General features: G+C 36.1%; 2 protein-coding genes across 7 annotated transcripts in view; one reads left to right on the top strand and one right to left on the bottom strand.

The window, feature by feature from the left end:
- SPK1 (guanyl-nucleotide exchange factor) overlaps positions 1-17212 on the top strand; it is a 52788-nt gene extending 35576 nt beyond the window's left edge. For 3 of the 6 annotated variants that reach the window (XM_011630946.3, XM_020661947.2, XM_088861908.1), the window contains 8 exons: positions 3050-3232; positions 3609-3752; positions 4921-5094; positions 5175-5522; positions 5617-5949; positions 6041-6226; positions 15112-16086; positions 16663-17212. In XM_011630946.3, the coding sequence (XP_011629248.2) occupies positions 3050-3232; positions 3609-3752; positions 4921-5094; positions 5175-5522; positions 5617-5949; positions 6041-6226; positions 15112-16086; positions 16663-16917 (2598 nt within the window). In that variant the 3' untranslated portion in view covers positions 16918-17212. Of the gene's footprint in view, positions 1-3049; positions 3233-3344; positions 3397-3608; positions 3753-4920; positions 5095-5174; positions 5523-5616; positions 5950-6040; positions 6227-15111; positions 16087-16662 lie in introns of all 6 variants that reach the window. The other 3 variants (XR_016052007.1, XR_016052019.1, XR_016052029.1) reach the window with 3 other exon arrangements.
- A 1504-nt stretch (positions 17213-18716) lies between these two features.
- The window catches only part of LOC18425140 (zinc ion binding protein), a 38818-nt gene continuing 33127 nt past the window's right edge, over positions 18717-24407 (bottom strand). The window contains exons 7-8 of the mRNA XM_006829708.4: positions 19171-19320; positions 18717-19075 (exon numbers count right to left, since the gene is read on the bottom strand). Of these exons, the coding sequence (XP_006829771.3) occupies positions 19001-19075; positions 19171-19320 (225 nt within the window). The 3' untranslated portion in view covers positions 18717-19000. The remainder of the gene's footprint in view (positions 19076-19170; positions 19321-24407) is intronic.

Genomic DNA, 24407 nt, shown 5'->3' with positions numbered 1-24407 from the left:
AAGAGTGCCATTTGATTTCATTTTGAGTACCACACTTTTGACCACTGCCACTGATATGCTCCTTATATCTTGGCCCATATTGCCCCACTGCTTCCATCATGACATGGATGGTTTTCAGCTAGTTACATGGACTGCTAGTGGCATAGGGGCATAGGGGGGGCGGGAGTGGGGTGGATGGTTTTCAGCTAGGGGCATTGGGGGTGGGGGGGGGGGGACTGCGATGCCCCCTTTTGCTAGTGGCTGGATGGTTTTCAGCTAGTGGCATAGGGGGGAGTGGAAGGGGGGGGGGGGAGAGTGGGGTGGGGAGTAAGAATCCATAAGCCCTTTTGCTTGCGGCCCTCTATGTGCAATCTCCAATGGGCTAGTACTAGAGCCCCCTTCTTGAGCATATACTTATTTTCTTCTCTCTCTTCCCAAATATCAACCAATGTAGCGATTTTATCAATTTTTTTTTGTTTTTTTGGGTTGCCACTTCTTTTGGATCCCTTGCAAATAGCCCACCATCTTGTTACTAACTTCTGCAGGGACTTGAGTACATGGGGTTTCTTAGAAAATTTGCATTCAACACAATTCTTGCCATTTGGATTGGTCATGGCCCATATTTCCACCCTGGAACAAGTTATTTATTAAAACTACAAAACCGACATCTTCACCTACTCAAATCATGAACAACAAAATGAAAACTTAAAAACCCACTATTGCAGAATCTCAAAAAGACAACAAGAAGGAACTATTAATTTAGAAATCAGAAGTATTGATACAAAACTCAATAACTTACTATTTTCTTGTATAGTATTTGGTGGTTTTCAAAACTTATGTAATTAGTCTAAAGATGCAACACGGAATTAGTTATGAAAATATGAAAAGCTGTAGTGATCCAACCTCCAGAAATATGCAATAATTTACAAAATCAAAAATTGAAAACAATCATAACCATAAAAAATTTACAAAATGATAACCCAACTTACTCAAATAATTAAAAGTCACTATGCAACACTAAATATTAAAAAGTAATCATCAAAAAATGGATAATGGAAATTAAGTGGAAAGGATCACGTTATTGTACCTTTGCAATCATAGGACTATTTTAAGACCAATAAAGTAGGAAAAAATCCAATTGGATTATTTTTAATGACATTTTATCCTGGTTGAGTTACTCAAAACTTTATAAAATGTCGATGCACACAGATTAAAACCCTCACTTGAATATGAGCAACACATATACATAAAAAGACATAAAACCTAATATTTGTACAAAAGGGAAACACGACAAGAAGGGAGGAAAAGGGGAAAAAAAAGGGGAAGAAAGTATCACTTTTAACCACTGGCACAAAGTTCTTCAACAATTATCTCTCTTTCTTACTCCTCTTTTTCTACCTCCCTGTTCTATTCTGCTCTTGGGATTCTCTATCAATGCTACGTTCCTTACTCTCTTACTCTACCTCCGTATTCTATTCTTCTCTTACTCTTCTCTGCCACAATATCTTGCACTATTATCTTTTTTGTATATAACTGGGACTCTCTTCAAATCCTTTCATTTATGACCACAAAGGCATTTACCTCTCTCTTTTCGCAACCCCTCTAGTCTTGCTCCTCTCACTTCTCTTCCTCTTCTTGCTCTCCTTTTCATCTCTTGTTGTTTCCTATTCTCTATGCTCCTGTTGTCATAGAAGGACACTATTTATGGAACTCCTGGCATGGGGGCTGCCTTCTGTGACTTTTGTACTCTGTGTAGCCTACAAGGGTACCCCCTCGGTTATGCACACCCAATTACTTTAGATACAGTAACAAAGATGTATTGGCTATGGAACCCTTTGGAAGCACATACCTCGGTGATGCTCTGCATCCCTTTCACCCATCTGCCTTCTGCCTCTTCTTACAGCTCCTGCCTTCTTATCCTTAGCGGTTCAAACCTCGTGGTCTTCTGCGTTTACAGGAGGTCGTTGGATTCCCTTTTGGTTTTACTTTTTTGCTTGTTCACATCTTATATGTACAAGGTGTGTAAGAACCCTATTTTGTATAGAGGCCATTTTTTGGTTATGTAACAACTATACTTCAGTGTTACAGTCAACATTTTCTCAAAAAAAAAAAAAAAAAAAAAAAGAAAGAAAGAAATATGAGATTTGGTAGCTCCTTGGCTGCCCAAGAAGAGGGGCAGGCCTCCCTCTTTTGTAAAAAAAAAATATTTAAAAATTTTAGAAATAAATAGAAGGACATAAATTTACAAACAATTGGGACTTGTGTTATGTCGCCCGGTTCCCTAACACCAGCCTGTTCTATCATAGACTTGGGCGGTTCTTTATAGAACCTGGCAGTTCTCGATAAATATGGGGAATTGGATTGGGTTCCCTAATTCTTAATCTGGATCAGTCGATTCCAATTCGGATCGCCGTTTTGATCAGAATGTCATTAGTTTATAAAAATGCCATATGAACCATCTTCTTGCCATCCATATTTCTTTGGATGATCTCCATGACTTGAATGCATCTATTCGGGAACAAACCTAGGCTAGTTTATACTATTGATTAATCACCTGACCTTATCAATAAAGTGTCCTACATATAAATGTTCAAAAGAAAAAAAGAGAAAAATGTCCTTGAGGTCTAGTGGCTGAGGAATATGTCTCTTGCACAGCTTCAGGAAGCTTGTTTAAACACATCTCTGCCCAAGAAGCCACTCACTTAACCTGAACTCATTGTATGAAGAATGGAGTTTTCTTAGTTGTCCCTGGAAACCTTATCTATCCCAATTTGCTTGAACATTTTTGTTACACATTGCATATATTTTTCATATAATTTAATTTTTTAATATAATTTGTTATGCCGATAACTATTTTATCAGGTTCAAAATTGTGTATATCTAATGAATTCAAAGGTTAGTGGATATTGCATATAATAGTTCAGTTTTTTTTTTTTTTTTAATCGTTTAGATCTTGGATATGATTATCATTATTTTATGCTTTTCTTTGATATTTTCTGTGAGTTAGTTTTCATGGAGTTAACTCTCTGCGGCTGATTAATATTGTTCCATTGACTATGTGTTTTCGCAGATTCTGGATGAGATGCCTGTGTTCTATAATCTTAATGCCATAGAAAAGCGTGAAGTACTAATTTGTATTATGCAAATTGTTCGTAACTTGGATGATGCATCACTTGTAAAGGCATGGCAGCAAAGTATAGCTAGGACCAGACTCTTTTTTAAGCTTATGGAAGAATCTCTTGTCCTGTTTGAGGTATGTATGTGTGAATGATTTGTTTGTCACTCGGAGCCAAGTACTACTCATGACTTTCTGTTTTAAATGGATTAGATGATTGCTAGTATCCTGGTTGAATGTTTTTGCTCAGGCATTGGGTGCTCTCAAACTGTCTAAATTTCATCATCTGGTGTTTCTTTCATGTAAAGTATTTCTTCATCTTACATTTCAAATAAAAAGTATTTTTTCATCTTGTGTTATACTATTACTGTACCTTCTTCCTTGGTTGCGTCCCTTGCTAATTTAAAATCAGTGTGGGTAGGTGATACAGGATGTTCCCGTGGGTTTCTTGATTAAAAAATGTGTTCATATTTTCTTTCCGTGAGACGTTCTGATAGAATGTATTGCATGGCAGCATAGGAAACCGGCTGACACTTTGCTTATGGGCTCCAGTTCTCGAAGCCCTGATGGAGAAGGACCTATTTCTCCCAAGTATTCTGACAGGCTTTCACCAGCAATCAACAGCTACCTGACTGAAGCCTCTCGACAGGAAGTTCGAGTATGTCAATGTGGTTCTTAATGAGTTTCTGTCCAATAGTGATCTCCATCCAAATATGATGCTTGGTTACCTAGAATTTAATATATAAGGCTCCAAGCCAATTGGTTGTTCATGTGTTTATGTTTTGTTTTCTAATTATATATATTTGTTCATCTCTGACATGTTTAATTGCTCGCACATTTTAGGAGAGAAGCCATTTTTTTTTGAACAGTTTACCCATTTCTGCTTCCTTGTGATATCTGTGCAAAACAATAATTATTGGCCACTCTGTGTTATATTCCTTAAATGTCCAATAATTAGTTTCCCTTATGCCATTTATTGTACAACAGTGTTACTGTTCTTTGCTAAATGGTGACAAACTTGCCACAATGTTTGCTACATTTTGAGCTTTTGAGTCAGGAGTCTTGGCGGCCTTTGTGTTTTTATACTTTTTATTTCGTTCAGGAATCATCCAACTTTATAGTGAGATGGTGATATTCAGCAAGTGGATATCCTTTTGTTTTATTGCAATATAATGCACATAGTAACTAAGAGGATTGGACTGTAAGGGGCTATGAAGCAATTATCTGCCATGGTGGCGTTGTTTCCCCAAAAACGTTGGACCATTAATTGAAGTCTTGCAAATAACCGCAACAATGGAATATTTTGTTGGATTAGCTCTGTTTTGGGGTGTGCACAACATGTTTTATCGTGATGGCCATATTTAAAAGGATTGTATACCATGAGACCATTTACCGGTGTTACAAGGAGGTCACAATCACTCTTAGTCATTAAATATCAAATTAGATGACTTGGGGTGTGTCATGAAGTTTGAGAAATTTTTTTTTAAACTTTCTAGTCAATGACACATTTACAACTACCCTATTCAAAATCTAACAAACAAGAGTGATTGTGACCTCCTTGTGCTAAAATAGGTGGTCTCTTTGTATCCTTTTCCTTATTTAAAATCCATCCTTTTCTTTGGAACCTATCATTTCGTGGAAATCATAACTGGTTCTCACATTTACAACTGACATGGATCAATCATATCTACTGTTTGGACCTTCTATAGTAATGATGCGTAGCCTAGCTGAACTGGCTCAGATTGGCAAAACTTGAAATGAAACATTTTTCTACATGTTATTTTTCTGATGATTCTGAATATTTACGATCATATTGCCTACTGCAGCCTCAAGTAACACCGGAGAGTGGCTTCTTGTGGAACAAAGTCAGTCCACAGCTAAGCTCCCCAAGCCAACCATACTCCTTGAGAGAAGCTCTGGCCCAGGCTCAGTCTTCCCGGATAGGGGGGTCCACAAGAGCACTGAGAGAGTCTCTGCACCCCATGTTGAGACAAAAATTGGTACATTTGTACTTTTCCATTTTTAAATTCTAGTGTAAAATCCACGAAGATGTCTGATTATCATATCCATTCGCATACAGGAGCTTTGGGAAGAAAACTTGAGTGCGGCAGTCAGTCTCCAAATTTTGGAGATAACTGGAAAGTTCTCTCTTGCCGTGGCTTCCCACAGCATTGCCACTGATTATGGGAAGCTGGATTGTATTACATCCATATTTATGAGCTTCTTTTCCCGAAGCCAACCTCTCGGATTTTGGAAAGCCATGTTTCCTGTATTTAACAGCGTCTTTAATCTTCATGGTGCCACATTGATGGCAAGAGAGAATGACCGCTTCTTGAAGCAAGTGGCATTCCATCTTCTTCGCCTGGCGGTTTTCAGAAATGACTCTATCAGGAAAAGGGCAGTTATTGGACTCCAGATTCTTGTGAGGGTATGCATGCCTCAAAACTTTATTGGACTCCAGATTCTTGAATCCATTTTGAATCCATTTTCTGGCCTTTATGTTTTTCTCTTTTTGTTTGCAGAGTTCTTTTTATTATTTTCTGCAGACGACAAGGCTGAGGGTCATGCTCACGATTACTTTGTCAGAGTTGATGTCTGATGTACAAGTAACTCAGATGAAGTCTGATGGATCACTTGAAGAGAGTGGGGAAGCTCGGCGTTTGAGAAAGTCATTGGAGGAAATGGCAGATGAGAATAGGACTTCTGAGCTCTTAAAAGAGTGTGGACTTCCTGTGAGTGCTCTTCAGGCAGTGCCTGATGGGTCAGAAAAGAACCAGTGGTCTTGGTTAGAGGTGAAGCTACTCTCTAACGGTCTGCTTCAAGCCCTTGATGCAGGCTTAGAACATGCCATCCTGGTATACATGCATCCATCAGACTCATTCACTGAGAGTTTGTCCAGCAAGTACAGTTGATACTGAGATCAGCTTTGGTTTTCTTCCATGGCAGGGCTCGCTGATGACAGTGGACAGATACGCAGCTGCAGAGAGCTTTCATAGGCTAGCCATGGCGTATGCACATGTTCCTGACCTTCACATAATGTGGTTGCTCCATTTATGTGATGCTCATCAGGAGATGCAATCATGGGCTGAAGCTGCACAATGTGCGGTGGCCGTTGCTGGTGTCATCATGCAGGTCAGTACTTAGGACAGCAAAACTCTGCGGTTACTACTTTCCATGCAAGCAAACACTCGATTCTCTCTATAAATATATATATAGGGGAATGATCTCATGTCAACCTCTCATTAAAATATAATGAAACTGCATTTCTTCTAGGAAACCACATTTGTAGAATTTTTTGGCCTCAAATTTTACATACACACTCTTTATCATAATAATCAATTCTAAAAAATATAATTCAATCTCCACCCTAGATATGGTTAGAATGAGGTCCCTCTAACAATGAATCTAGACCATCCATTTGGTGAATTTCAAGATCTAGGCCTTCACCAATTCAAAATCAAATTTTTATTTTTTAACATTATTAATCTAATGATAATAACGCTACCTAAAAAATTTGGAAAAGAAAAAAATCCTTTCAAGGCCTAGATCGAAGCATCTCACCAAAATGGATGGCCTATATTAATTGGGCTAAAAAAGGCTTCTTAGACTATGTAATGAACGCTTGGCAGTGTCCTTAATGAAGTTATTTGAGATGAGCTTATAGGCAGTTTTACATAGAAGTTTATCTTTTTGAAAAGATGTTTTTGATTTATTCCAAGTAATATGTTGAAATCACGTGTTTTGTCTAGAAAGAGCGAAGTATAGTTGGAAATCACCGAAAACATTAAATATTTAAATAATATTATCTATAATATATTGATTTGTACCAATTAGCCTTTTTCTCAAAAAAATAAAATAATTTGTACCAAACCACTGACAAAATAATATTATCCAGAGTATATTAATTTCAGATATTATAATCTATTCTAGATAAAATTAATTGTCATCCAAACAGGCCCTAAGTTTTTGATATCTACTTACCTAAACAGGAGTACATGTTTTCCATATTTCTATGGGATTTTTTCTCCTAAGCTAGAGTTACACTCTTTCACAAAACCCTCCTTATTTTATGAGATACGTACATATCTTCCTATTTCTGTGGGACTCTCCGTATCTTATCTCGAAATATAAACAATTTCGTTGATATAAATAGATCATCAGAGAAGCCTTATTCCAATTATTTGGGGTCGGCTTCGTTGATATAAATAGATAAAAACCTTATATTACGTATTCATTCAACTGTATTTGGTGGTTCAAGCCATTTGTTGTTTCCAAGGTCATGTGACTATAAGGGCATATTTGATAGCCATGTAATATCAAATATTTTAGAATATTATAATGTCTAATTTACTTTCAACCCAAAAAGTTTCTTAAACCCATTTATAAGGTCAAATCCTATCCTCTAAAATCTAAATAATCACCTAATACTTTAATCCTCTAAAATTCAAGAATTCAAGTCTAACTTGAATTTTAAATGATTTCTAAAACCGTATCAAATGGACTTCCACTTCTCCATCGATTGAAACTAATGGGATTGGGTTTGGTCTGTCTGTGCTGCCCAACCTCTCTCTCTAGGCTACGGCTTCACCCTCCATCGTCTCTCTCTCTCTCACAAATTTATCCCTCTCCTTAAAATTGGTATTTTGCGGGTTCCCAAGCCTAACACTCTCTAAATTCATTTTTAGGACATCAAAGCTCCAAAGCTTTAAGAAAGGTGAAGGATGCAATCCATTTAGCTATGTAAAAAAATTTCTCTCACTTGCGCCCCCTTAGATGGGTTCCTGAGCTCCAATACTTTCTGCAAATCAAATTCTCTCTCTAAATACATTTAAAGGGAACTGAATCTCTAAAGCTCTATAAATTTGTTTTCTGCCTCTCTAAATCCAGTGGGCACAGATGCTCCATAAAATCTTTGTAAATCATTTCCTCCCTAAAATGCCTTCAATTCATCGATTCCCCATTTTATTCTATTTGCATTGGAAAATAGATAGTAGACTTTAGTGGACTATTTCATATCAATGTCTTGCTAGCCTGTTTTAGTTGTTGGAACTAATCTCCTTTTTATGGAGTTTTCCTTTTTAACTAAATTTACATTTAGCTCATGGGAAACCATTTATAATGCATTTTCATCATAGATCCATTAAATTGTTTCCTCTCTTTAGCATCCAGTGGCTACATTTCTTTATATTTGATGATGGTCAATAGGCTATCTCTAAGATATACTTATATAGATTTTCTTTTCTTTTTTGATAAGTTTGTAAGGGTGCATTTATTGATCACGAAATTGTACCCACCAAACCTATAAATGCAGCTTATTTATTGGATATACAATATGTTCCTGAAGTGTTTTACAGAAATTGTTGGGAACTTATTCTCAATGTCATGGCCATGGCTTGAAATTATTTGATGAAATGCCTCGGAGAAAGTTGGTTTCATCTAAATTTTTAATTTTACGGGCCAAATAGTCCAAATTAAGGTCTACAAAAGTTTTTGAAATAGGGTTTGACATTAATGCATGCAAAACAAATAACTATTCAGTGTATAATCCAGGAATACAGTAAGCTAGGAAAGTTGTTAATCAGAAACAGTTGTTTCAATGCTGAAAAACCCTCAAATTGATCATCTCAACCTCGAGATGTATGGATAAGAAAAAAAGAAGTTTGAAGTCATTAAAATAGTGTTTCTTGTAATGTATTATCTGGACAGTCAGTTTTCAAAAAATTTAAGTGTTTATAGATTTGCTCGATTTACATCATTTTTTTATCCTAAATTTCATATTAGGGGTAACAAAATGGATTTCTATGCCGTCATAAGGTTTTCCAGCACCAAAACTGTATCTTTCAGCATAGGTTTGAGGTGCTCCTTACTTCGGTAGTATTACATTTATTACTTTATATTTATAAATATGATTACATATTTTATTTGTAGCACTACAATGCTTAATATAATTTTCTATTACTCATATTTTATATAGTGATTTTTAAAAAATTAAATTATCATGATAATATGTATAATCATAACTATTGATTTGTATTCATAAAATTATTCATTAGGGTCTGTTTGATAAAATATGATAAAAATTTAATATAATTATTAAATACCTTTGCCCTTTAAGTAAGATGTGTCAAAAAGGATACTCATTATGGTTCCATTATCCGTTAATTATGATAAGAGGTTGTTTTAATTGCCCAATATTAGTTTGATAATGAATACATTATATACAAATATGTGAACTATACTTATATTGTAAGTGATGATAATGATGACTTATATTATGAGTGATGTTTACATCATTTTAATTATTATGTTTTTCTAATATTATTACCCGATTTATAATATATTATTAAAAATATGACATAACAGTTGTAATATATATTATTAACACCATGTAATAATTTGATTATGATAATGTAAATAGTATTATAATTATAACTGTAAATATTAGGATGAGTAAATTTAATTACAAAAAATATGTGATTTAATATACTTGCGTAAATTTTTTATTTGAGTTTCTAGAATAATGTTGAATTCCGACATTTTAAAAGTAGTTTTAACTACTCCATTGTACATTGTACCATCTCTTCTCCTCCCTTTATTCACCTAAAAGCAATTCTCCTCCCCCATTCTTTCCCTTTCCAAACTCTCCACTTAATATGAGCTATGTTTCCTTGTAGCACTTACGTTTTCATCTTCCCTTATAAGTGGGTCCTATCTCTTTTATGGCTGTCGCCAATCGTTTTCTAAATTATCCGCGTTATCTTTCGCATCTCCTTTTTCCCAATCAAATGTTGGATTTTCCTTTTTGCTCAACAGGCACTTCTTTCTCGCTTCCTTCTCCTTTTTCTATTTTTGTTTTCTTCGTATTCCTCTCTATCCCTATAGGACCCAGATTTTATATTTCTATTTACATCCCACCTTTATATTTGTTACTCTTTTGGTTGTATAAATGCTCTTTACTTCTATCATTCTTGTTTTATAGTCTGAGCACCCAGTATTTGGGTTACCTGTGGTTTTTTTTAACTGTATTTATACTTGTCATCCTTCTCACTCTGAAAAAAAAAAAATGAAAAAAAATTTCATAACTAATATGCATTTTCCCATCTCCTCTAGCTTTCTCTTACTATTATCCATTTTGAAAGGATAATTTCATATTTAATTTTTTTTTCTTGAGAGATTGGAATTTTAGAATTTATGTTTTATGTTTGAAGATTGGCGTTATATGTGAAATAATGTATCTATTTTATTCTCTCAGTGTCTTTTAATAGTTAGATGTTTTCATTTCGTGTTTTTGTGTTTTGAATATTCTCTATGACTTTTTTGTATTTCAATTATTGTAACTTGCAATAAAACATGTGATTTGGTACTAGAGAAATGGAAAACTTAATATTTTCTTTTTTATTTTAGAGGACGACATGGTGATTTATGTTAAATAATGTATTTTTATTCTTTTTAAGGAGTTTTTAAAGGGGCATGTATTTTACTTTCTTATTTTTATCTTTTAAAATTTGTGTTGCTACTTTTTAAGGTTATCTAATTACAATTATATAAATTTTGTAAAAGTATGTGATTTGATGTAGTAATTTTAATTGTTTTGTTTTTTTATGAGATTCTGGGTAGCTTTTATTTTTTATGCAAATTTTGACATATTCAAAGTTGATCATAACTAATCTTTAATTCCCCTATCGTTTAAATAATATATATTTTGTTTCTTAAAGATTTCTAAAAAATTAGATATGTTGTTTATGTCTTAAATTTTGTTTATCGTTTTTTAAGGTTTGTGATTACCAATTTATAATTTTTAAAATTTTAACAAAAATATGTGCTAGTATACGAACTTTAATTTCTTTTTTAAGATTCTTGGATAACTTTTATCTTTTATTAGGATGACCTTTGATGTATTAAATTTTATTCATAACTAATTTGATAATGAGTTTTGACACCACTTTTTATTCATAACTAATTCTTTATTCTTATCTCTAGCTTGTTTTTGTTTTTCATTCGGCATGTCTCTCATGATCTCTCTGTTTTAAAATAATATTTTTACTACTATTTTATGAGTTAATTTTATTTTATAAGGTGAGAGCTTTCAATCTTGAATGCTAGAGAAAAGGAGAACTTAAAGTTTTTTTTAAAAATTTTAAAAATAATAATTAGAGCATCCATTTAGTTTTTATGTTATATCTATTTTAAGATTTTTTTCGGAAACTTTTGTGTTCTAATTTCTAATAATTTTATGTTTTAACTAATAACTATTGGTTTTTATTATTTTTAATATTTAATGATCACTATTTTTTTATGTTTAAGTGAAATATGTGATATAGTATACTTGCTTCTTATTTTTTAGATTCTTGAATATATTTTATATTTTATGAAAATTAACTTTTACCTGAATAATTCCTCCTTTTCTTTTTCTTTTCTGAGGAAAAATAGTGAGATTTGGAAAAAAAATGTCATATTGTTTTCAGGTTTTTATGTTTCTTTCTCTCAATGCTTTCTCTTGCTATTGTCTGTCTACACTATGTCTCTCTTGATCTCTGTATTTCCAAATATTATTGTTGTCTTTGTTAATATTTTATTTTGATTTTATAAGGTGAGTCCTTTTAATGTTGGGTGCTAGAGAAAGGAAAACTTTGTTTTGGTTTTTAAATTTAAGGGCATGGATTGAATTTTTTATATTAAATAATATTTTTCTTTTGAATAGCAATAGATATGGCATAGGTATAATGGTAGGCACAAATTTAAAGGATAAAGTAGTTGATGTGAGGAGTGTAGGTGATGGGCTCCTATTAATTAAACTTGTATTAGGGGAGGAGATAGTTAATGCAGTTAGTGTTTATGCATCATAGATAGGACTAGAAGGTAGAATTAAAAGATAATTCTGGGAGGATATGAGTGGAGTTCTCAAGGAATCAAATGGAAAGATCCGTAGAGGACATGAATTTGGGAAAAGAAATGAGATGGGTGATGCTATTCTTGATTTTGCTATAGCTTACGACCTAGCAATAGCAAATACCTATTATAAAAAGCGAGATGAACACTTCGTAACTGACAAAAGTGGATCATATAAAAGTAAGATAAACTTTTTTCGAGTTAAAAATGCAAAAATGATGATCATGTAAAGACTGTAACGTTATCCTAGAAGAGAGACCGACCATGCATCACAGACTAATGGTTATGGATGTTTGTATAAAGAGATGATAAAATTAATTGGTGTCCAAGAACTAGGTGGTGGAATTTAGAAAGGGATAAAATAGATTTATTTAGGAATTAATTGATAAAAGAAGGAAAACTAAATTTTGATGACGAAGTTAATGTTGTGTGGAATGAGATGAATGATTGTATTAAGAAAGTTGCAGAAGACATTTTAGAAGAATTTAGAGGGAAATGACATTCTGGTAAGGAAACTGGTGGTGGAGTAATGAGGTTCAACAAGCTATTAGCAAAAAACGAATATATTACAAAGCTTGGTCATGGAAGAGAAATGATCAAACCTTAAAAGAATATAAATATGCCATGAAGAATGCTAAGAAAATACCAAGGCTAAGCCTAAGGCATATGATGATTTATACAATAGATTGGGTACAAGAGAAAGTAAAAGATGTCTTCAAACTAGCAAAAATGAGAGAGAGGAAGTGCAAGGATCTAGATCATGTTAAATACATTGAGAGTGAGGATCATATGGTTTTCTTGAAGGATGACGAGGAACGTTTAACATAAATGAAGTCAGAGGTCAAAGATACATTCATATGATTATGATATCTACAATGAAAGAAGCTTTGAGAAGATGAAGATAGGAAAGCCTTAGTTACGGATCGTATATCAATAGAGGTTTGGAAGTGCATGGGAGATATTGGCATATTCTAGTTCACCAATGTTCAACAAGATTTTGAGAACAATAAAAATACCAGACGAATGGAGAAAAACTATTGTAGTATCTATTTACAATAACTGAAGAGACATAGAGTTGTATGAACTATCAAGGGATCAAACTTTATGAGCCATACTATGAAGTTGTGGGAGGGAGTGATTGAGCCACGACTACGACATGAAACGAGTATATCAGATAATCAACTCGATTTTATGCCAAGGAGTCGATTTTATGCCATGGAGGTCAATTATTGTGGCTATTTTCCTATTTAGGCAATTGATTGAGAAGTTTACATAGAAGAGAAAATACCTCCACATGGTATTTATTTATTTAGAGAAAGCATATGATATGGTACCTAGGGAGTTAATTTGGTGGATGTTCAAATAGAAATGTGTTTTTTAACGATTTATTGATTGGTGAGGGATATGTACGAGTGAGCTTTAACTAGTGTGAGGACAACTAGTGAAGGAAGCGAGTTTCGGTGACAATATACCTACATTAGGGGTCATCGTTGAGCCTACATCTCTTTGCCTTGGTTATGAACGAGTTAACTAGGCATCTATAGCATGAGGTCCTATGATGTGTGTTGTTTGCGGTTGGCATAGCTTTGATTGATGAGATTAGAGGCGGCATCAATGCGAAGTTGGAACTTTTGAGGGATGCTTTAGAATCTAAGGTTTTAAAATTAACTTAATTCAGACAATATATATAGAATGCAAGTTTAGTACTAATAGGAGTAGAAACGGGGAATTAATTAAGATGGATAACCAATGGGAGTGAAGAGATTGAGGAAGATGTCATGCATAGAATTAGAGCTAAGTGGATGAAAAGTGGAGATTTGCTTCTGGAGTCTTACGTGATTGCGCATGCCAATGAAAATGAAGGAGAAATTTGATAGGATCACGGTAAGATCGGCTATGTTTTATGAGACTGAATATTAGGCGGTCTAGAAATAACATATCCATAGAATGAGTGTGGTTTAGATGACAATGTTGAGATGGATGTGTAGGAAGATAAAAAATGATAGAATTTGGAATGAATACATACAAGGGAATTTAGGGGTAGCTCCAATCGATGATAAAATTAGGGAAAGTAAACTTAGGTGGTCTGACCATTTGCAGCGTCGACCTCGAACAACACCGGTTAGGAGTGATTTGGTTCAAGTGAAAGGCTCTAAAAAGAAAGGGAGGGCCGAAAAGGACATGGATAGAAGTAGCAAGAAGGGAGATTGTGACTTATGGTCTAACTGAGGGTATGGCCCTTGATAGAGCAGAATGGCGAAATAAGATTCCCTGCTCCACACTAGCGTTAATTCTTTTTTGAAGATTCCTTGTTAATTTTTTTTAATTGTGAATTTAATGATATTAAAAACTATTTATAATTGATTTTTAATTTTCTTGTCGGCTCTTGCTCTTCTTTTGCGGTTTTCCATCTGTGCTATGTCGCTCTTGATCTGTATGTTTTGAAGCAGTCTTTTTATTTTATTGTGTAAGGTATTACCTTTTTAGTCTTTGTTATTACAAACATTATTTCTTCTTTTAATGTTGTTTTAAAAAATGTTATCTTCCTGTGGTTTGAATTTTTGTATATTTCTCACATCTTCCCTTTTTTAATTACAAGCTCTTTGACTATTGTCATATTTAGCGGTAAGGTAAAATGTAGGGAGAAAAAAATATCTATTGCTCATCAAATTTGAGATATTATTTGTAGCAATGTACATATACAAGTTAATAAATATGTTTGATGTAATAATAGATGTTAATATTTATTTTAATTGAAGTTGAAGTTAATTATCTCTATATTCATAAAACATATACGCTCTATATTCATGAAACATACAAGTAAAGATGTGACCACAAATTCAATTAATTTTTTTCTCTTTTTGACCAAATTTCCACAAGAAGGTTATAATGCATCTTTTCTAACTTATAATTGTTATTTCCTTGAAGTATTAAAATTCACACAAGTATAATAATTAAATTTTGATATTTGTTCAAATGATTAATATTTCAGTGACACTTGCAACTTACTAGTGTTTGTGTGTGTGTGTGCACATGTGCATGTGTTTGTGTGTGTAAGTATGTATTATATGCAGCAACCTTCATCCACACACTCACATGCCTTGCTCTTCTGAGAATATTGTCTATAGGCTCTTGTGGGAAGGAATGATGCTGTGTGGAGCAGGGAACATGTTGCTGCTTTACGTAAAATTTGTCCAATGGTCAGCAGTGCAGTTACTGCCGAAGCAGCAGCTGCTGAAGTGGAAGGTTATGGTGCATCAAAGCTCACGGTTGACTCAGCTGTGAAGTACCTACAACTAGCCAATAAGCTCTTTTCTCAGGCAGAGCTCCACCACTTTTGCGCCAACATTTTGGAGCTCATAATTCCAGTGTATAAGAGCCGCAGGGCATTTGGACAGCTTGCAAAATGTCATACTTCTCTTACCAACATCTATGAAGCTATCCTTGAGCAAGAAACGAGCCCCATTCCATTCACTGATGCCACTTATTACAGGGTAGGGTTCTATGGGAGTCGATTCGGGAAACTGGATAGGAAGGAATATGTATACAGAGAGGCCCGTGATGTTCGTTTGGGAGATATAATGGAGAAACTAAGTCATATTTATGAGTCAAGAATGGATGGCAGTCACACCTTGCATATAATACCAGACTCTCGACAGGTCAATGCAGACGAATTGCAACCTGGTGTTTGCTATCTTCAGATTACGTCAGTGGACCCAGTCATGGAGGATGAGGACTTGGGGAGTAGGAGGGAGAGGATATTCTCTCTTTCCACAGGGAGCATGCGTGCACGTGTATTTGATCGCTTCTTGTTTGATACCCCTTTCACAAAAAACGGGAAGACCCAAGGAGGGCTTGAGGACCAATGGAAGCGGCGCACCGTCCTTCAAACAGAGGGGTCGTTCCCAGCTCTGGTAAACAGGCTCCTGGTGGTGAAATCAGAGTCCCTTGAGTTCTCCCCTGTGGAGAATGCGATCGGGATGATAGAGACGAGGACGGCTGCTCTGAGGGGGGAGCTTGAAGAGCCACGCAGCTCTGATGGTGACCAACTCCCCAGGCTTCAGAGCCTACAGAGAATACTGCAAGGCAGTGTTGCTGTTCAGGTGAGTTTGTCTTAACTCTTATCAATCATCCTATGTAAACTTGAATATCTCACACTACTTAAGATGGTACTCTATCGCTCAACCTATTTGAAATGCAAATATCTTATCATACTTGAGATTGTGTACTTGGAACAAGAAAAGTAGTGTCAATTCCCTTCTGAACCATTTCAAGTCTCAAGGCTTTTGATGCCTTTGCAGTGATTATAACTGCAGTTTTACTTTTGTCATCCTATGTAAACTAGAATATCTCACATTACTTAAGGCGGTTCTTTATCGCTTAACCTATTTGAAATGCAAATATCTTATCATACTTGAGACTGTGTACATGGAACAGGAAAGGTAGAGTCAATTCCCTTCTGAAGCATTTCAAGTCTCAAGGCTCTTGATGCCTTTGTAGTGATTATAACTGCAGTTTTACTTTTGTTAGTGAATGTCTTGATCTGGAATGGTCTTTGAAAGACGCATAATAGGAGCCATAGTTACAAAAATAAAAGGGCATCATCTTCTTTCTCGCTTGTCCCCTTTTTCCCTTCTTTGATTTGAATATGAGAAAAATTTGTTGGGGGATTGGTGCAGGTGAACAGTGGAGTCCTGGGTGTATGCACAGCTTTCCTGTCAGGGGAGCCAGCGACAAGACTGAGGTCTCAAGAGTTGCAGCAACTGATTGCTGCCCTTCTTGAGTTTATGGCTGTTTGCAAGCGAGCGATACGGGTTCACTCAAGGTTGATTGGTGATGAGGACCAGGATTTCCACACACAGCTTGTGAATGGGTTTCAGTCTCTCACTGCAGAGCTCTCTCATTATATCCCTGCCATTCTATCAGAGCTTTAACTACGATTCTTCTCCTTTGATTTGTCTTTTTCGTTTTTGTTCAATTGTTCATATTTGCTCTGTTGTATTATTTCCTTGGCTAATTTCATGTTTTGATTGTATATTTATTATGATTGAAATGTTTTTGTTCCCTTGGCATGACCCTCCTGTAAAAAATGCTGAGTTCCTCTAGGGGAGATGTTCGAAGGGCATTTTTGTTATATGAATGTTGTATTAACAACTGCTTTTGGAGCAAACGAATTGTATGCGTTTCTCCAACACCAGTGATTCCTGAGAATGTCCAATTGGCATAGCAGATTGAATGTTTGCATCATCAGCACAAAATGCACACAGGAAATGACGTTTATCTTTGATCATTCAGCTGCATCAGCATTTCTGTAGTTTCTGCTACTGGCTGCAGGCATGGGCTTTACAAACTGAATAATTTCCAGACACTTAAATGGAAGATGTAGTGAATAGTGAATGTGAGTAGAATATCATCGTTACAGTACACTGCTATGATTCATTTGAAGGCTTGCAGAGAAGAAACATAAGATGCAATTGATGTTAAATGAAGCGAGCGTTTATCTTCATGACACATCAACACTGATCTTTAATCCCTGAATACACAAAAGGTTACATATTTGCATGTTTATACGTGTGAAAAGAAATGCGCACAAATACAAGCGGGAGCATATCATGTGTTTTACTCCCTCCGGTTAAACATTGTTCAAGGGTACTTCTATGGGCCAACTTTAAAAAGGCTTTCATATGACTTGTCTTTGAAAAATCCCCTTACTGCGATTTAAGTGTTTAGGCAAAACTCAATTCTTGTTTTTCTCTGAAAATACTTCTGGTTAATTCTAAGGTCCGCTTCAGAGTTTAGATCAAGAAAATACTCTTTTTACCCTCGGACGCAAGGGTATGGTGCGCACGTACAGGTGAATACCATATTGTTCAAATGATAAAACAGGTTAAATTCAACAAAGAAAAACTGAAGTCAATAAATGAGTATGTAAATATACGTTGTCCATATATGCAAATTTTTTGGCTGCGAACAGGCTAAAGGTGGCCCATGGGACGGGTGCTTGTATGCGAGTCTGAATTTAAGAACCGCAAACCAAGTTATAGAGGAGTAAATTCAGGCCAGCCCATCATAGCACGCCTTGCAACAAATTAGATTGTTGTGTATATAATATGTAACATGCGAAATTCTGCCTCAGGGTTCAAATGAATAACTTGGACCTAAGCATCCACCAATATGTATTTATTCTGAGAGACGTGTGTGAGGCAGCAGTCCATCACAAGCCATGTGCCGCATTTCAAGCACCTGCCCATTAATTATCATCCATTGAACTCGATAATTATGAAAAAGTAAAATGGCATTGGTGATGGAGCATATGTTTTTGGAGATCCCCAAAAGCCCCAAATCTGATTAATATATCATCCATTGAACTTGATAATTATGACAAAGTAAAATGGCATTGAGCATTTTTGTTTCTGCTATTGGACAATAAGGGAACGACTTTGGAGCCTTTTATGTCCTCACCCATTAAAAAATACATCTACCATTTTACCTTATACATGACCCTGGAGAAAAACCAGATCCAAATTTACAAGCAAGCAAGAAGAGGGTAGGGCAATGTTATGTGAAAATTTTGAAGGCCAAATGGAAGAACAGCTACCTTACCGCTACCCCAACGTACAGGCCGAGTAATGGTCATCATGTTCCTTACCCTCCAGATCAAATGTTAAATGCTGCGAAAACTTATAAGCAACTTCTCTACAAGATCATGCCCGATATGTATACATCATTAGAAGAAGAGACAAAGGAGCAGCATTTCACATTCCACGTTATTGATTTTTGGCAACCCCGCTGCTATCATTCATAAGTTCACACATATATACAGCTTTGACCCGGGGTTTTTTTAAGGGGGGAGGTGGGATGACAAGAAGTCCACAGAGCTGGTTTTAAACAGGGAATTGCAACCACATACCATAGACCTGCTACTAATATTTATTACTCATTCGAGTTAAGGGATCCTATAATATACATCTTATTTGCTCATGGAAGTAGGGGATATATAATCCGCTCTTCATGAACTTAAGCTGTGGGTGGGGCAAGCAAGTTCTCACGTTCAGCAAGTTGGCCATGAAGAAACTCGAGCACTGATAATCGCTGCAAAACACACAAGCAATAAATTCTAACTTCAGGACATTCAGTGGGAAGATGCATGGACGCAAATGAGTACATCTTAGCAAAAAAGACCGTACCCTTTTTTCCAAAGCAACTTCATTTGCGTCTAATTTGAGGCTTTCCAAGCATTTTATGGCTTCCTGAAATCCATTTATAGCCATGCCCTCATTGCCCAGGCTCCGGTCCACATCAGCAACTTTTGCTAGAGATACAGCTATATCTACCATCTGAAAAATAATAAAAATAATCCGAGCTGTATATTATTTTTTTTAGAGAAGTTCACTATAATTGCATTAGATAATAGTAGGAATTACAAAGGGAGGTGACTGAAATGGTCATGCAATACAAGCCCAAGAGGGTCCAATCAGAGCTGTATATTATTGATCTGCCTATAAAACGTCAAAAAATTTATTACAAAGGGCCAATCAATTGTGGTACGATCAACTTAAGACTAAACAAAGCTACTTTTTTAAACTACATGACACATTAACAAACAAAATGAGAAGCCAAAACAGAGACGGAAGCTAGTCAATACTTCAATAAGCATCTCAAAGGAGAACATTCTAAATGATAAAACATAGGAGTTCAAAATGCTTTCATTCAGCAGAGAATAATACATCTTCAAGCAGTGGTGTCGAGTTCACTATGCTGTGGCCCAAGTCTTTGGCTTCCGCCCTAAACAGAACCGAAGACAAGATTCCTGACAAAATTTGAAAATATCAGCATAACTGTTTAGAAATTTCATCCAAGAGAGGGAACAAGAGTGCGCTTCTGGTCAGATCTCTGGCTCGGACACACTCCCTTAAGGGATCTCTTCCCCTCCCTTTACTCCATTTTCTCTAACAAAGATTCCACTTCGCGGAGGAAATGGTAGTAGTGGGAGGTAGAAGAGTGTGGAACCCCTCCTTCAGAAGAAACCTCTCTAATGAGGAAACAAATGACTTTCTCTCTCTTTCAGCAGTATTACATAATTCCTTCATTTTAACACAAGGGAGGGATTTGTTGGTATGGTCTCTTGCACCCTCTAGTATTTTCTCGGTGGCTTCATTTTACAAAAGGCTTATCCAACCTCCCACTTTCCCTCTTAACCCACCTTCTATACTATCCAAGGTTTGGTCCACAATAGAGCCTCCTAAAGTGCAGATTTTCAATTGGATAGCGGGGTCTCAAAGGGCTCTTACACTGGATCAGCTTCAAATGAAAGGGATCCCTATTCCCAACAGATGTCATGTGTCTGTGCGAGGAAGAATCAAACCCTCACCTCTTCATCCATTGTAACATGGTTCATGATCTCTGGGGTCAAATGTTGCAGCTGTTCGAGGTCCAATGGGTAACACCTCCGACAGTCAAGGACATCTTATCTTCGGACCCTGCATCACACTGGCCGAATCCTTTGGAAGGCTGCAGTGGCGGCCATCGTTTGGGTTATCTGGAAAGATAGAAACTCCAGGATATTCCATGGCACTACTGCCAAAGGTCCAATGCTTTTCCACAAGGTTACATCTCTGGTAATTTTTTGGGCATCCAACCAGCGGATCTTTTCGGGGTTCTCAACAAATACCTTCCTAAGCCACTGGGAAAACATCCTGCATCACCGTCCACGTAGGGTGCAAAAATCTCACAACTGGCAACCACCCCCAGAAGGAGTTATAAAGCTTAACTTCAATGGTTGCTCTCTGGGGGAACCCAGGTCATGCAGGTGTGGGAGGTATCTTCAGAGATCACCATCGCACAATTTTGCTTACCTTTTCCGAGTATCTTGGCTTTCAAGATTCTCAGTATGCCGAAGCAATGGCCCTGCTCTTGGGCATCAAAGCTTCAATCACTCTTGGGGCCGATACCTTTTAGTAGAGGTTGACACGAGTAATATTATATCATGGGCAACCGAGAAATCCACTCCTCCATGGTATCTCACTTCGATTTTTGATGAGATCGCATACACTTGCAGGGATATGGTCGTCTTTTGGATGCATACCTCGAGGATGTCAAACGAGTTAACTGATCTCCTGGTAAAGGACGGGACAAGGGCCCAAGTTGAAGACCAAACCCGGCTCATCTCCTTTTTTTCTTTGGACCATAGAGGGTAAACGCAACAATAAATCTCTTTGTAAAGGGGCAACCTATAAGCCCATTTTTTGTAATCTCATTGTAAATCTATTGTAATCGGGCAAATCTATAAGCCCATTTCTTGTATAGGGGTGACTGACATATTTTTTCTGATTTAAACCATATTGGACTCTTAACTTTATAGCAATACAAATGTTAACTTTATAGCAATACAAATGTTATAGCAATACAAATGTTAACTTTATAGCAATGCAAATGTTATAGCAATACAAATGTTATAGCCATACAAATGTTATAGCAATAAAAATGTTAAACTTTATAGCAATACAAATGTTATAGCAAATACAAATGTTAACTTTATATCAATACAAATGTTAACTTTATAGCAATACAAATGTTAACTTTATAGCAATACAAATGTTAACTTTATAGCAATACAAATGTTAACTTTTATCAATACAAATGTTAACTTTATAGCAATACAAATGTTAACTTTTATCAATACAAATGTTAACTTTATAGCAATACAAATGTTAACTTTATAGCAATACAAATGTTAACTTTATAGCAATACAAATGTTAACCTTATAGCAATACAAATGTTAACTTTATAGCAATACAAATGTTAACTTTAAACCATATTGTACTCCAACTTTATAGCAATACAAATGTTAACTTCTATCAAAAAAAAAAAACTTTAAAAATAGCCCAGATATATTCAAATTTTCATAATGCACTTTAAATACTCAAATTTTCAGAAAACACAAGTAAAGTCGTAAAAATTGTTGAAAATATATCTTATAACACTGAAAAAATGCCTCATTACACTTTTTGGTTTCCGGAATTTACCTATCGACTCCCCCATAAACAGCCAAGGAGTTGAACTACTTCCCTTCCCAGCTGATATGTGCCCACCGAAGGGAATTTGACAAGCTTAATTCAGCGACACACCGATGGAACTCGTTTATATATAATGATTTGAATAATTTACATGTTGTGAGATAAGGTGCATATTTACTCTCGATGGTTTTTACCATTATCGATAAGTATTCTTAGGCGCTGTCACACCAGGTGAATATAAAGGAGGATGCAACAGGTACACAAGAAAAGGGATAAGTTTCAATGGTATATCCGGACAGCAATATTTGAAATAACAGAATGATTGCTAATTCCAGAATAGGAATCAAAATCTATCCCTACAAGAAGATTTACATTCCGTACTATCAAATGAATTGTGGCATGTCCAAACCCAGTAAAAATGATCGCCCCGATTTACAGATTGAGTAAACCACCACAGGATCATCAATTGAAGTTCCACATTAAAAGAAAAACTATATTGTTGCCATGCCACCAGGATGACATTCCTTTAATGGCTATGTTATGCAGAAATCATACATTAGGCAATAGTAAATTATTAAGTTGTCCCTAAGATGCGGTCCATGTAATATGCTACTAATCCTGACCCAATATTCATCACTCCACCTCAAGTCATTGAATGGACATCTATCATTCCAATCTTGCAATTTCATTGAACCCAGTGTTCCAAAAGCCACCAAGCCGACTCGGAACTGCACCAGTCGGTTGGGACCAAAGGCGGACCAGTCCGGGTCCCTCTAAAAGCAGGCAGTTCAGTTTAAAAAATTTTTATGAAACCCTTATCATTTAAAGGTGTTTTTTTCATGAAACACTAATCTGCGATTTTCAATCTTTTTGCCTCATTTCTTCATCAAAAATCATAAAGTTAGTGTCAAAATGTTAGGTTTTGATCCCTCTTTCCTATCTATGCAATCATTGTTTCATTACAAACCCAAATACAAGAAATCAAGAGTCTAGATTTCAGGACTTCTTAGAAATCGAAATTGAAAATTTTCAATCTCTCACTGTTCCACACCTCTTCATGTAGCTTAGCCATTAAATTTTGGAAGGACCGACACCTACTCTTTGCCTAGTCTTGGGTCAGCCCAGGTCAGTTCCACACTTGTTTCAATACTCAAAACTTCTCCCTATGGCCAATTCTGGCTTTACTTTGGAAAGCTTCTGTTGCGGCCATCCTATGTGCCATTTGGACCGAGCGCAACAAATGCATCTTTAGAGGCCACTGCTTTCGACTCCATGTCCTGTGGGGCAGCATCAAGTCCATGATTATCTTTTGCGCCTTGAACCATAGTAGTTTCAAGCACCTCTCAGCCTCAGAATTCCATCTTAACTGGTGGTCACTTCTCTTGTTTAGACCTAATGTCATCCCTCGAGCATCCTTTTGGTGACCTATAAAAATGGGCAAAACTAAACTCAATTTGGATGGTTGCTCGCTTGGCAACCCAGGACTGGCTGGTATTTGGGGCATCATCAGAAACCACCTCGGCCTATCCCTCCTTTCCTTCACCAAACCTATTGGTCAAGCAGATTCCGCCACGGCATAAGCTCTCACCCTATTGGAAGGTCTCAAAAACTTCAATCCTTACTGGAGCACTGAACTGGTTGTCAAGCCAAAAATGTCATCCTATGGGCCTCAAGGGAGGCCAACCCCCCTTGGAGACTTGCTCACGTGCTTGACGAGATCATTGATATTTGCAGGCACATTCTCGTGTCATGGACTCATACCTAGCGGGAGGCAAACCATGCGGCAAACACTTTTGCTAGAGGAGCAGCTATGGAAGAAGCTTAAAAGACTCTGGGGTCGTGGGGTTTTGGGGGCTTTTGGCCCTTTGTTTCGTTTCTTTCTTGGTTGCACAACATTTTTTACCCTCACCAACCCTCTCGGTGGTTTTTTTATAGAGCTCCAGATCTGTGGGCGTCCCATTTTTTTATTACTTGTACAACTTTACTTAATGCATTAGTAAACAGTTTCAAAAAAAATGTACCTATCAAATTGTTCTACAAAATACCAAACAAAGTTTGTCAAGTGAACAAAAAATCTCTAAGATTGAGCTTTGCTTTTCCCCACCATTTTCTTCCCATTTTTTTATTACTTGTACAATTTTATTTAATGCAATAGTAAACAGATTCAAAAAAACTGTACCTATCAAATTGTTCTACAAAATACCAAACAAAGTTTGTCGAGTGAAAACAAAAAATCTCTAAGATTGAGCTTTGCTTTTTCCCCACCATTTTCTTCAATTTCCCTCCTTTTTGTTTATCTATTTTCTCTTAAGAATCACAATTTCGATATTTTTTCAGGTACTCTACAAGATTTCAATCATTTTCTTGGATCTATAGCTCCTATTAGATGAAACCGAAATATGAGAAA

This window comes from Amborella trichopoda, chromosome 1, assembly GCF_054954075.1.
Source record: "Amborella trichopoda isolate Santa Cruz 75 chromosome 1, AtrichopodaSantaCruz75HAP2 v2.0, whole genome shotgun sequence".
Lineage (NCBI taxonomy): Eukaryota > Viridiplantae > Streptophyta > Magnoliopsida > Amborellales > Amborellaceae > Amborella > Amborella trichopoda.
This window is presented reverse-complemented; position numbering and strand designations above follow the sequence as displayed.